This window comes from Anguilla rostrata, chromosome 12 (genome assembly GCF_018555375.3).
Source record: "Anguilla rostrata isolate EN2019 chromosome 12, ASM1855537v3, whole genome shotgun sequence".
Lineage (NCBI taxonomy): Eukaryota > Metazoa > Chordata > Actinopteri > Anguilliformes > Anguillidae > Anguilla > Anguilla rostrata.
The window spans coordinates 40,651,943-40,666,942 of record NC_057944.1 but is presented as its reverse complement, the minus strand read 5'-3'; the positions used below and the strand labels follow the sequence as shown (position 1 = coordinate 40,666,942).

The following is a 15,000-nucleotide window of genomic DNA, read 5'->3' as shown; positions in this document are numbered from 1 at the left end:
CTGCTCATTCATTTTAAGTGGGTGGGGTCAAAGGTTAGGTTTAATAAGGCTCAAATTCCCCTGCCTGCCCAAAGCAGAAGAGGTTAGAGCATCGCTGACTGTTCTAAGGCAGCCATCTTGTGCTGTTTTGCTCTGGTGGAGATGATGGGACTTGTTTGCAAAGGAATGTACAGGCATTTAAAAAATGACTCTGCAGAGACACGCTTTAACTTTAGGTCTTCCCCAGAGAGCCACCCCCCCCGTCCCCTCCCCCCCCCTCGCACTCTGCGGGCTCTTCATCACACAGCAGGGAAAACCTGTGCTGTGAACATGAGGTCACCCGGCCAAGCCCCTCCCACTGGGCCCAGGAGGGGTGGGGCTCGGTGGAGGTGACTGACAGCTGTGTTTGTATTGGAAACACGATTGCCTGCAGCTACACATTCCATCAGTGTCTGCTGCCTCCCTCCCCCAACCTGGCACACTGACTCACACACACACAGATAGATAGGCAGGCTGGCACACACACACACTCACACCTACACGCACACACACACACACACACACACACACACACACACTCACACCTACACGCACACACACACATACACACACACACACACTCACACCTACACGCACACACACACACACACACCTACACGCACACGCACACACACACACCTACACACACACACACACACACACACACACACCACACACACACACACACACACTCACACACACACACACACCTACACACACACACACCTACACGTACACACACACATGCACACATACACACACACCTACATGCACACACACACATGCACACACACAGATAGATCGGCAGGCTGGCACACACACACACACTCACACCTACACGCACACACACACACACACACTCACACCTACACGCACACACACACACACTCACGGACACACACTCACACCTACACACACACACACAGGCACACACACACCTACACACACACACAGGCACACACACACCTACACACACACACAGCACACACACACCACACACACAGGCACACACACACACACACACCTACACACACACACACACCTACACACACACACACACACACACACACGCACACTCTCACACACACGCACGCACACACACACGCAGGTCCCTCAGTGCTCAGCGCCAGGTCTCAGTGACCCTGATCATGTGACCCCCCTGCCTGGGTCACCCGCCCCCCCCCCCCGCGCCCCCCGCCACATCTAAATCCGTTTCCTGCTAATTGTATGTTTCCTTAAACTGTCAGTGCACGTTAGCACGTTAGCGCTGCCTGCTTCCACTGCAGTGTGGATTCAGCAGAATGTAATTTTCTCTCAATCCCCTCCACCCCTCCCCCCCCACCACCACCACCACTAACAAACCCCTTAAAAAGCAGGCCTTTGAGTGGCAGCTGGCGAGGGGAGAGGAAATTGGGGTTTGTGTTGGGAGCTCAAGCAGGTCACAGCTCTGTGTTTTACCTAAGAGAGAAAGCACTGTGATTTTCCATTACCTACAACCACGGAGGAAGGGACAGACTGAGGGAGGGAGGGAGATAGAGAGAGAGAGGGAGAGAGAATGGGAGAGAGGGAGAGAGAACCAGGGAAATGCATGGCTCTAGATGCGCAGCAGTAGCTGCTGTACAAATACACGTATTACATTAATGTGGCAGTGATACTTCACACATGGCATTTTGCATGTGAAAATTCACACGTGATATGTTTGTGTCCTTTGTGTGTGCTGTGCGTGTGCTGTGCGTGTGCTGTGCGTGTGCTGTGTGTGTCCACCCTGCCCTGTGGTATGTACAGGCCCAGCTGGGAGCCTCTCTGGTTTTTGTGTTTTTCTCCGAGCGCAGGCTCACATAGCGGCTTCTCTCAGCGGGAGCTCTGCAGGGTGGGGCGGGGCGCCCGGGTTGGGGGGGGGGGCAGGTTTCCAGGTCTTTCTGTGAAATTACAGGGCTGCCTCTGTCTGGGGCTGCGGTGCTGGGGCTGGGCCTCCACAGCCTGTTTACCAGACTAAAAATAAAGCCCCTCTCTGCCTAACCAGCTTCTGCCTGCACCTCGCCCTTAAAGAGACAGCGCCACTTAAACTGCCTAACCAGCTTCTGCCTGCACCTCGCTCTTAAAGAGACAGCACTGCTTAAACTGGCTAACTCCTTCTGCCTGCACCTCCCTCTTAAAGAGACAGCTCTGCTTAAACTGGCTAACCAGCTTCTGCCTGCACCTCCCTCTTAAAGAGACAGCTCTGCTTAAACTGGCTAACTCCTTCTGCCTGCACCTCCCTCTTAAAGAGACAGCTCTGCTTAAACTGGCTAACCAGCTTCTGCCTGCACCTCGCTCTTAAAGAGACAGTGCCACTTAAACTGGCTAACTCCTTCTGCCTGCACCTCCCTCTTAAAGAGACAGCGCCACTTAAACTGGCTAACTCCTTCTGCCTGCACCTCCCTCTTAAAGAGACAGTGCCACTTAAACTGGCTAACTCCTTCTGCCTGCACCTCCCTCTTAAAGAGACAGCGCCACTTAAACTGGCTAACTCCTTCTGCCTGCACCTCGCTCTTAAAGAGACAGCGGCACTTAAACTCTCAAACCTCATCAGTGATTATTTTTATTGTGAGCTCTGTAACACTTAAGCTGCTAGCTAATCCCTCATCACGCACGTCTGTGTGCAGTTTACACCCAGTCTACACCCGCCCGGTCTGTGTGCAGTTTACACCCAGTCTACACCCGGTCTACACCCGCCGGTCTGTGTGCAGTTTACACCCAGTCTACACCCGGTCTACACCCGCCGGTCTGTGTGCAGTTTACACCCAGTCTACACCCGCCCGGTCTGTGTGCAGTTTACACCCAGTCTACACCCGCCGGTCTGTGTGCAGTTTACACCCAGTCTACACCCGCCCGGTCTGTGTGCAGTTTACACCCAGTCTACACCCCCCCGGTCTGTGTGCAGTTTACACCCAGTCTACACCCGCCGGTCTGTGTGCAGTTTACACCCAGTCTACTCCCAGTCTACACCTGGTCTGTATGCAGTTTACACCCAGTCTACACCCGCCCGGTCTGTGTGCAGTTTACACCCAGTCTACACCCGCCGGTCTGTGTGCAGTTTACACCCAGTCTACACCCGGTCTGTGTGCAGTTTACACCCAGTCTACACCCGCCCGGTCTGTGTGCAGTTTACACCCGGTCTACACCCGCCGGTCTGTGTGCAGTTTACACCCAGTCTACACCCGGTCTACACCCGCCCGGTCTGTGTGCAGTTTACACCCGGTCTACACCCGGTCTACACCCGCCCGGTCTGTGTGCAGTTTACACCCGGTCTACACCCGCCCGGTCTGTGTGCAGTTTACACCCAGTCTACACCCGGTCTACACCCGCCCGGTCTGTGTGCAGTTTACACCCGGTCTACACCCGCCGGTCTGTGTGCAGTTTACACCCAGTCTACACCCGCCCGGTCTGTGTGCAGTTTACACCCAGTCTACACCCGCCGGTCTGTGTGCAGTTTACACCCAGTCTACACCCGCCGGTCTGTGTGCAGTTTACACCCAGTCTACACCCGGTCTGTGTGCAGTTTACACCCAGTCTACACCCAATCTACACCCGCCGGTCTGTGTGCAGTTTACACCCAGTGTACACCCGCCCGGTCTGTGTGCAGTTTACACCCAGTCTACACCCAATCTACACCCGCCCGGTCTGTGTGCAGTTTACACCCAGTGTACACCCGCCCGGTCTGTGTGCAGTTTACACCCAGTCTACACCCAATCTACACCCGCCCGGTCTGTGTGCAGTTTACACCCAGTGTACACCCAGTCTACACCTGGTCTGTGTGCAGTGGTGCAGTGGTGTTTATTAACAGCAGCAGTTCAGGTTCAGTTGGTTAAGGGTGCAGCTGCAATGCCCTTCCAGGCATTTGAGTCTGTAGCACTACCTGTAAAACCACTCGCTATGGAACTCTACCCTGTAAAACCACTCGCTATGGAACTCTACCCTGTAAAACTGCTCGCTGTGGAACTCTACCCTGTAAAACCGCTCGCTGTGGAACTCTACCCTGTAAAACCGCTCGCTGTGGAACTCTACCCTGTAAAACTGCTCGCTGTGGAACTCTACCCTGTAAAACCGCTCACTGTGAAACTCTACCCTGTAAAACAGCTCGCTGTGGAACTCTACCCTGTAAAACCGCTCGCTGTGGAACTCTACCCTGTAAAACTGCTCGCTGTGGAACTCTACCCTGTAAAACCGCTCGCTGTGGAACTCTACCCTATAAAACTGCTCGCTGTGAAACTCTGTCCTGTAAAACCGCTCACTGTGGAACTCTACCCTGTAAAACCGCTCACTGTGGAACTCTACCCTGTAAAACTGCTCGCTGTGAAACTCTGTCCTGTAAAACCGCTCGCTGTGGAATTCTACCCTGTAAAACCACTCGCTATGAAACTCTACCCTGTAAAACTGCTCACTGTGAAACTCTACCCTGTAAAACAGCTCGCTGTGGAACTCTACCCTGTAAAACCGCTCGCTGTGGAACTCTACCCTGTAAAACTGCTCGCTGTGGAACTCTACCCTGTAAAACCGCTCGCTGTGGAACTCTACCCTGTAAAACTGCTCGCTGTGAAACTCTGTCCTGTAAAACCGCTCACTGTGGAACTCTACCCTGTAAAACCGCTCACTGTGGAACTCTACCCTGTAAAACTGCTCGCTGTGAAACTCTGTCCTGTAAAACCGCTCGCTGTGGAACTCTACTCTGTAAAACCACTCGCTATGGAACTCTACCCTGTAAAACTGCTCACTGAAACTCTACCCTGTAAAACTGCTGGCTGTGGAACTCTACCCTGTAAAACCACTCACTGTGGAACTCTACCCTGTAAAACCACTCGCTCACAGACTGTGGCTTTCTCTCCCCTCTCTTCCCTTTCCCAGGGAGTTTATGTAATTACACTGTGATCGTGTCTTTAATGCTTTTAGTCTGTGCTTCTGTCTCTGTGATGCCTTTAAAGGTGAGTGTGACGTTCAGGCAGATGTTCACACACACACACACACACACACACACACACACACACACACACACACACACACACATACATACACACACACACACACACACACACACATACACACATACACACACACACACACACACACACACACACAACACATACACACACACACACACACACACACACACACCCTCCTCCCAAGCAGGAAGTTCTCTCCCTCACACAGTAATTAATTTTCTCTCAGTAAAGGAGAATCACAGTGAGATTAAGCCTGTTTGGGACAGGCTCTGTTGGCTGGTTGTGTGGCGGATGTGGCTGTGGCCGCCATGCTTGCTGTGTGTAAGCCGGTAATCCCTGGCTGCTGAGGCAGTGATGCTTTAGCCCAGGGAGACCAGGGCTGTGGATCTGGCTCGGCGCCCTTGAACTTGCTCCAAGATGGCCGTCTGCAGGATAACATCAAACAACTGCTGCCATGGCAACAGTGGAGAGCGCAGCGATGCTGACGGGGGGAGGGCAGGGGTTGGGGGGGGGCAGGGTTGGGCTGCCTAATATCAAAGAGCAGGCAGGGATTCAGACACCAGAGCTTCTGCCGGTTTGCAGTAAACTGCCGTTCTGGCTGAAGGGGGGGGGGCAGGACACCCCCAATGCAGAGAAACCTGCCGTGGGGTCAGCCACACCCGTGCTGATCAATGACATCATTACACATCTGTACTGTGTGTGTGTGTGTTTGTGTGTGTGTGTGAGAGTGTAACAAGCATTGGAAACTAGCATATGTTGTAAATGCTGTAATGCATTGCATTGGATTTTTGTTGTACAGTAATCTGTGTTTGAATGTATCTGTGAAATAAGCAGTGAAGGATGCGTGTGAGGGGCGGGGCTGAGTATCTGTAATATGGGCCCGTCTCGTCTGTCAGACCCACAGCGGTGTTGTGATGGTGTGCGTTCTGCCCTCAGGCCCATGTGACCTCATCACCCTCCCCCCCCCCCCAACACCCCCGCCCAAACGCCCTAAACGATCGCCAGCCTCAGTACAAAGGTCAGGCCTGGGAGAGGCATCGATCTCTTTCTGCATCATTATGCTCTCTGCTGCAGATTATGGGAAATAAGGCTCAATTACACAGCTGAGATCAATATGGCTGCGCGTGTGAGCAGCTGCGCGTGGGAGCAGCCTCGCGTGGGAGCAGCTGCGCGTGTGAGCAGCCTCGCGTGGGAGCAGCCGCGCATGTGAGCAGCCTCGCTTGGGAGCAGCCTCGCATGCGAGCAGGACCTCTGATTAGGTTTGGGGCTCTGGAGGAAGCAGAGGAACTCTGTTTAGGTTTGGGGCTCTGGAGGAAGCAGAGGAACTCTGTTTAGGTTTGGGGCTCTGGAGGAAGCAGAGGAACTCTGTTTAGGTTTGGGGCTCTGGAGGAAGCAGAGGAACTCTGTTTAGGTTTGGGGCTCTGGAGGAAGCAGAGGAACTCTGTTTAGGTTTGGGGCTCTGGAGGAAGCAGAGGAACTCTGTTTAGGTTTGGGGCTCTGGAGGAAGCAGAGGAACTCTGTTTAGGGTTGGGGTTTTGGAGGAAGCAGAGGAACTCTGTTTAGGTTTGGGGCTCTGGAGGAAGCAGAGGAACTCTGTTTAGGTTTGGGGCTCTGGAGGAAGCAGAGGAACTCTGTTTAGGTTTGGGGTTCTGGAGGAAGCAGAGGAACTCTGTTTAGGTTTGGGGCTCTGGAGGAAGCAGAAGAACTGTTTAGGTTTGGGGCTCTGGAGGAAGCAGAGGAACTCTGTTTAGGTTTGGGGTTCTGGAGGAAGCAGAGGAACTCTGTTTAGGTTTGGGGCTCTGGAGGAAGCAGAAGAACTGTTTAGGTTTGGGGTTCTGGAGGAAGCAGAGGTACTCTGTTTAGGGTTGGGGTTCTGGAGGAAGCAGAGGTACTCTGTTTAGGTTTGGGGTTCTGGAGGAAGCAGAGGTACTCTGTTTAGGGTTGGGGTTCTGGAGGAAGCAGAAGAACTCTGTTTAGGTTTGGGGTTCTGGAGGAAGCAGAGGAACTCTGTTTAGGTTTGGGGCTCTGGAGGAAGCAGAGGAACTCTGTTTAGGTTTGGGGCTCTGGAGGAAGCAGAGGAACTCTGTTTAGGTTTGGGGCTCTGGAGGAAGCAGAGGAACTCTGTTTAGGTTTGGGGCTCTGGAGGAAGCAGAGGAACTCTGTTTAGGGTTGGGGTTCTGATTGGGTTCAGCGCCGTTGCCTGTGAGGTTAGTGTTTATTTCCCTGCACTGGGGGGTCCGGGGCAAACTGAGAGGAGTCTTTGTTTTGAGTGGCCTCTCCCCCTCTCCCCTCCTCTCCCTCTCCCCCCTCTCCCCCTCTCCTCTCCTGCTCTCCCCCTCCTCCCCACTCCTCCTCTCTCTCTGTCTCTCTGTCGGTGGGATATTTCCAACACGGCTGTTTCTGGATCGTTTGAGCTGTGGAAGAACCTCCCTTCTCCTGAACCAGGCCCCACCCCCTCCCTCCCCTCCCCTACCCTCTCTGCAGCATAATTGGCTGGTTGTGTCTGTGATGGATGGCCCCTCCCCCACCCTCACCAGCCTTAGAGAGAGAGAGAGAGAGAGAGAACACACTGATCCCACCGTCCATGCCTCTGTATTTCTGTCTCTCCTCCTCCTACTCTGCTGCCCTGAGAGAGAGAGAGAGTGATCGGATTCTGTCGTTCCTCCCAGCGATAGAGAAGAGGAGAAATTCGCTCGCTCAGGGAAGAGTCAAGGTAGCAGCAGCCAGCAAACCCAGGCGTCCATCTTTAATCAGCGAATAGAGTCTTTCTCTCCTCTCCTCTCCTGTCTCTCTGCTGTCACACTCCCTCTCCTCTTCGCTCACTCATTTTTCTCTCCATCTACTCTCTTTCCTGCTCTCTCTCTCTCTCCCCCCCCCCTCTCTCTCTCCCCCCCTCTCTCTCTCTCTCTCATTCGCTGCGATCCTACGCTTCCCTCTCTGACTCCTGGCTCCTACCCATCCCATCCCAGCTCAGCTCTGCTAGGTCACTCTATGATGCTCTGAAGGATGGTACACCAGGAAAACTGTGCTTACCAGGTAGGGCTGGACACCTGGGGGGGGGGGGGTGTGTGGAGGGGGGCTGCCATGTAGTTGTCCTCCCTCTGTCATTTGTCTATACTGTCTCTGTCCCTGTCAATCTGTCCTCTCTCTGTCTATGTCTGTCTGTCTTGTCTCTGTCTGTCCCCGTCCCTCTGTCTGTCTCTTACTCTGTCTGTCCTGTCTCTGTCTGTACAGTCTCTCTGTCTGTCCTGTCTCTGTCTGTCCCCGTCCCTCTGTCTGTCTCTTACTCTGTCTGTCCTGTCTCTGTCTGTACAGTCTCTCTGTCTGTCCTGTCTCTGTGTGTCCTCTCTTTGTCTCTGTGTGTCTCTGTCTCTGTGTCTGTCTGTGTTCTCTCTGTCTGTCCGGTCCCTGTCTCTCTGCCCTAGACTCCGTGCTGTAGACTGCCGTCTCTATCCCGTATGGGGTTGGGTTTCTCAGTTGCCATGGCTCCTGTGTGAATGTTCTGCAGGAGAGAAGTGTGTGAGGGCAAGTGTCTGTGTGTGTGTATGTTTGTGTGTGTGCATGTGTGTTTCTGTGTGTGTGTGTGTGTGCGGTGTATGTCTGTGCTGTGTGTGTGTAGTATGGTGCAGTGTGTGTGTGTATGTCTGCGCTGTCTGTGTGTGTGTGTGTGTGTGTGCTGTGTGTGTGTGTGTATGTCTGTGCTGTGTGTATGTCTGTGCTGTGTGTGTGTGTGTGTGTCTGTGCTGTGTGTGTGTGTGTGTGTGTGTCTGTGCTGTGTGTGTGCGTGTGTTGTATGTGTGTGCTGTGTGTGTGTGTGTGTGTGTGTGTGTGTGTAGTATGGTGCAGTGTGCAGCAGTAGTCGCAGTATGGTATTGGAACGCCCTGAATCATAGAGAGATTGAGAGCGAGAGAGGCTGAGAGAGAGAGAGAGAGACGGAGAGAGAGGGAGAGAGAGCTGAGAGAGAGAGAGAGAGACGGAGAGAGAGAGAGAGAGAGAGAGCGGAGAGAGGGGAAGAGTTGTGTTTGAAAACGACTTTCCAGACTGCGACAGAAGTGGCCACTTTACATAGACTGACGTAAGACGTGAATGTGACTAATGACTGTGTACGCACGACTAACGCTTACAACCCCCCCGACTACAGCATCTCCCCCCACTCACATCCCCCTCGACTACAGACCCACTAAGCATCCCCCGACTACAGCATCCCCCGACTACAGCATCCCCGACTAACAGCATCCCCGACTACAGCATCCCCCCCCCCGACTACAGCATCCCCGACTACAGCATCCCCCGACTACAGTCCCCACCCCCCCCGACTACAGCATCCCCCCCGACTACAGCATCCCCCCCCCCGACTACAGCATCCCCCCGACTACACATCCCCCCGACTACAGCATCCCCCTGACTACAGCATCCCCCGACTACAGCACCCCCCGACTACAGCATCCCCCCACGCACCCCGACTACAGCATCCCCCCCCCCCCCGACTACAGCATCCCCCCCCCCGACTACAGCATCCCCCCCCGCCCCCGACTACAGCATCCCCGACTACAGCATCTCCCCCCCTCGACTACAGCATCTCCCCCGACTACAGCATCTCCCCCAACTACGGGGGGGGGGGTCCTGTCCTTCCCCTCCTTGTGGGAATATTCTCTGCTGCCATGTTTGTCTCTCGAGCAAAGTGAATGTTAGAGAAACTGAGAATATGAGAGCGGCAGAGACAGACAGGGATTTCTGTGTGCTTCTGTATGCTTTGGCTATATCTGCAGGTGTGTATCAGAAAGGGGGAGAGAGGGAGAGAGAGGAGGAGAGAGAGAGGCATAGAGAAAGAGGGAGAGGGATTCTGGTAATAGTAACTCTCCTGAGGCTCCTGAGTTAGCCTGGTATCTAGGCAACCATCAGCGCCCCACTCTCTCCCCTGTGCAGGGAGCAGGGTGACAACCTCCTCTCCTCTTCTCTTTCTCCCTCCTCTCCTCCTCTCTTTCTCCTCCCTCCTCCTCCTCTCCTCCTCTCCTCCTCTCTCCTCTCCTCCTCTCCTCCTCTCTTTCTCCCTCCTCTCCTCCTCTCTTTCTCCCTCCTCTCCTCCTCTCTTTCTCCCTCCTCTCCTCTTCTCTTTCTCCCTCCTCTCCTCCTCTCTTTCTCCCTCCTCTCCTCCTCTCTTTCTCCCTCCTCTCCTCCTCTCTTTCTCCCTCCCTCTCCCTCTCTTTCTCCCTCCTCTCCTCCTCTCCCTCCTCTCTTCTCTCCCTCCTCTCCCTCTCTCCTCCTCCTCCTTCCCCCTCCCTCCTCCTCTCTTTCTCCCTCCTCTCCTCCTCTCTTTCTCCCTCCTCTCCTCTCTCTTTCTCCCTCCTCTCCTCCTCTCCTCTTCTCTTTCTCCCTCCTCTCCTCCTCTCCTCCTCTCTTTCTCCCTCCTCTCCTCCCTGCCCTGTGGTGGTGTGGGGGGGGTTATCACTGTGGGGCATACAGGACAGTCATGCTCACCTACAGCCAGGTAGAAACAGCGATTTCACACCCTCCCCCACCCACACACACTCACACACACACACACACACACTCACACACACACACACACACTCTCACACACTCACACACGCACACACACACACACACACACACTCACACACACACTCACACACACACACACACTCACACACACACACACACACACTCACACACACACACACTCACACACACACACACACTCACACACACACACACACACACACACACTCACACACACACACACACACACACGTAATTCCCCTGCTCTTAATTATTTAGCGGACGCTAACGCTAATGCTGCTCTTGTGCTGAGACCTCCAGCTGTGTAACAGCAGCATGCTATCAGTCCCAGATATTATTTCACTTGCTCGGGGATGGGGGCCGGTGGGGGCCAGTGGGGGGTGGGGGGCGGTGTGGGCCAGTGGGGGGTCGGGGGGTGGGGGGGGGTGGTTCGTGGGCGTTGTTTTTCAGCAGTGGGGAGATTTGTTGCTCTGCATCCCCTTTCCCTCTGTAAGCTTTGAAACGGTATCCCCTCCCAGCGCACTGGTACTGTAGGTGGGGGGGGGGGGTGATGTCAGTGAGTAGGTTTCCCTGGTAACGGGCTGGGTTGGTGCGCTCTCACAGGTGGGGGGGGGTTTAGTGAGGTCTTTGATGGATTTTGATACAGGACTGGTTTTGGGAGCAGGCAGGTCCAGGCTGTACGGTGGGACCGGTTAGCGGCTTGGTGCTGCTGTGTGACAGAGCTGCTGTATGACAGAGCTGCTGTGTGACAGAGCTGCTGTATGACTGAGCTGCTGTATGACAGAGCTGCTGTATGACAGAGCTGCTGTATGACAGAGCTGCTGTATGACAGAGCTGCTGTGTGACAGAGCTGCTGTATGACTGAGCTGCTGTATGACTGAGCTGCTGTGTGACAGAGCTGCTGTGTGACAGAGCTGCTGTATGACTGAGCTGCTGTATGACAGAGCTGCTGTATGACAGAGCTGCTGTGTGACAGAGCTGCTGTATGACAGAGCTGCTGTGTGACAGAGCTGCTGTATGACAGATCTGCTGTATGACAGAGCTGCTGTATGACAGAGCTGCTGTACGACACAGCGGCTGTATGACAGAGCTGCTGTATGACAGAGCTGCTGTATGACAGAGCTGCTGTACGACACAGCGGCTGTATGACAGAGCTGCTGTATGACAGAGCTGCTGTGTGACAGAGCTGCTGTTTGACAGAGCTGCTGTGTGACAGAGCTGCTGTATGACAGAGCTGCTGTATGACAGAGCTGCTGTGTGACAGAGCTGCTGTATGACAGAGCTGCTGTATGACAGAGCTGCTGTGTGACAGAGCTGCTGTGTGACAGAGCTGCTGTATGACAGAGCTGCTGTATGACTGAGCTGCTGTGTGACAGAGCTGCTGTGTGACAGAGCTGCTGTGTGACTGAGCTGCTGTACGACACAGCGGCTGTATGACAGAGCTGCTGTATGACAGAGCTGCTGTATGACAGAGCTGCTGTATGACAGAGCTGCTGTACAACAGAGCTGCTGTATGACAGAGCTGCTGTATGACAGAGCTGCTGTATGACAGAGCTGCTGTATGACAGATCTGCTGTATGACAGATCTGCTGTATGACTGAGCTGCTGTATGACAGAGCTGCTGTATGACAGAGCTGCTGTATGACAGAGCTGCTGTACAACAGAGCTGCTGTTTGACAGAGCTGCTGTATGACAGAGCTGCTGTATGACAGAGCTGCTGTATGACTGAGCTGCTGTGTGACAGAGCTGCTGTGTGACAGAGCTGCTGTATGACAGAGCTGCTGTATGACAGAGCTGCTGTATGACAGAGCTGCTGTATGACAGAGCTGCTGTATGACAGAGCTGCTGTGTGTCTCACTGCTGATGAATTAATTATCATTATGAGCTCATATTTTTCCCGGTTGGGCTCCGGCGGTGCCTTTGCCGTGTGTGAGTGCCGCACACCGCTGCACAGGACACGCGTGTGGTGAGCGCCGCACACCGCTGCACAGGACACGCGTGTGGTGAGCGCCGCACACCGCTGCACAGGACTAGCGTGTGGTGCGGTTACGTTGCCAAGGTGAGCTAGAACGTTGCAGAGGATTAACACTGAGCTTTATCACTGGGATGTCTCACCGTGTTTATAAGTTTTCCTCTGTTATTTTCCGCTTTGGAAAAATTACAAGATATGAAAATTGAACATTATACATTGTTACGGAGAGGGATAAAGTATTTCATATGATATAAAAATGATATAATTATTTCTCCCACGTCCGGTACACACACTTACACACACAGACACACGCACACACACACACACACGCGCACATACACTCGCACACAAACACATGCACACACACACAAACACACGCGCAGACACACGTGTGCACACGCACACACACAAAGCAACAGGAAGCCAGGCGGATTCAGGGCTGATCCCAGTGGATTATGGGAAGTGCATTTGGACTATCAGTTTATCTGCTGCATCCTGCGGCCCCAGGCCGAGGGACAATGAGAGCCGAGCGGTGACAGGAACCGCTTATCAGTGCCAGGAAGGACAACGTGGGGGGGGGCGCGATGGGGGGGCTGAGGAGGGTGGGAGGGGAGAGAAAAGGGAGGAGAGGAGAGGAGGGGAGGAGAGGGGCCAGTGCAAGCACTCCCTTCGTTGAGAGCACCGTGCTGAGGACCAGCTCCTGCTCAGTGCTGATTGCCTGAGAGAAACGAGCCGCAGGTGTGCTGGTGTTGAGTCAGAATACATTTACAGCGCGACCTACATACCGCTGTCCTGCCCCCCTGCTGGGGGGGGGGGGGGTAATAGAGTCTGACTTCATACTGAGGGTGAAATCACTGCTGACTCAATGATCCGGGAAGAGAGGAGAGAGAGCAATGAAACGCACGCACACACACACATATACACTCACACTCATACACAAACTCATACACATACACACTATCATACACACACACACACACACACATATACACTCACCCTCATACACAAACTCATACACATACACACTATCATACACACACACACACACACACACACATATACACACGCACTTGCACAGACACACACATACACGCACATCAAATGTTGGCACTGACTGATTCCATGGCAACATCACTCTGCCAGTCTTCGGCCTGTGGTGATGACCTCATAAGGAGGCGCCCTATCCTGGAACACCTCTGGCTGTTCAGATGCCACTCTGCGACCTTCAGTCCCTTAAGGATGCAAATTTCAGAAATGAAATTTCTGTGATGTCAGAGCAGTCAGAGAGTGGACATCCTGCTGAGCGCTGGGTTCTGATTGGGTATGGACCGTGTGACTGATCGCTGGGTTCTGTTTGGGTATGGACCGTGTGACTGATCGCTGGGTTCTGATTGGGTATGGACCGTGTGACTGATCGCTGGGTTCTGATTGGGTATGGACCGTGTGACTGATCGCTGGGTTCTGATTGGGTATGGACCGTGTGACTGAACGCTGGGTTCTGATTGGGTATGGACCGTGTCTGAAAGGCTCCCACTGGGCCTGCAGGACACTATGACCCAATCTCTCTGCTGAACGGCACTTAGAAAACCTTCTCTTTAAAGCCTACTCTTCTGTCTGATGTAGTTCTGTGTCCTCGTCAGATCATTTAAACTCTTTATAATTTAGAATTATGAGCTGCTGTGTATTTGGATTTCATCTGTTTATTGTTGTTCATTGTTCTGCATCTATTGAATGTTTCAAAAAAACTTTGGTACTGTCATACAGTTGATTTTGGGAAAATTTGAAGATTAATGTGTGTGTGAGTGTGTGAGTGTGTGTGTGTGAGTGTGAGTGTGTAGGGGAGTGTTAATAATACTTGCACTGACTGCTTCAGGCTGCAGCAGGACTGGGGCGTGTCCTGACCATATATGGGCAGGCGGCCCCCCAGGGGAGATGCACTAACACTCCCAGCCTGTTTCCCATGTCGCACTGCAAAGAGGAAGTAAACACTGCACTTTTCCCATGTCGCACTGCAAAGAGGAAGTAAACACTGCACTTTTCCCATGTCGCACTGCAAAGAGGAAGTAAACACTGCACTTTTTTGGAAAACATCCTTCATGACATTGTGCCGACAGATTAAGGGCATGATGGGAATCGTACCTAATTGAGTGGTGATTTGGGAATTCTGTTTGTTAGGGAATTCTGCTCGTCATGGAATTCTGCTCTTTAGGGAACTCTGGTCATTAGGGAATTCTGCTCTTTAGGGAGCTCTGGTCATTAGGGAATTCTGCTCTTTTGGGAACTCTGGTCATTAGGGAATTCTGCTCTTTTGGGAACTCTGGTCATTAGGGAATTCTGCTCTTTAGGGAACTCTGGTCATTAGGGAATTCTGCTCTTTAGGGAACTCTGGTCATTAGGGAATTCTGCTCTTTTGGGAGTTCTGGTCATTAGGGAATTCTGCTCTTTTGGGAGTTCTGGTCGTATAGGAGTTCTTCTCCTCACCAGTGAGTGAACCCCAGGCCATGACTGTG

General features: G+C 53.2%; 1 protein-coding gene across 5 annotated transcripts in view; it reads left to right on the top strand.

The window, feature by feature from the left end:
* The window catches only part of schip1 (schwannomin interacting protein 1), a 247,376-nt gene that overhangs the window by 210,147 nt on the left and 22,229 nt on the right, over window positions 1-15,000 (top strand). The window contains exon 1 of one of the 5 annotated variants that reach the window (XM_064303281.1): window positions 7,574-8,033. The exons of the other annotated variants lie outside the window; for them this stretch is intronic. Coding sequence (XP_064159351.1) covers window positions 8,004-8,033 — 30 coding nt within the window. The 5' untranslated portion in view covers window positions 7,574-8,003. Of the gene's footprint in view, window positions 1-7,573; window positions 8,034-15,000 lie in introns of those variants that run through there. 5 annotated transcript variants of the gene reach the window in all.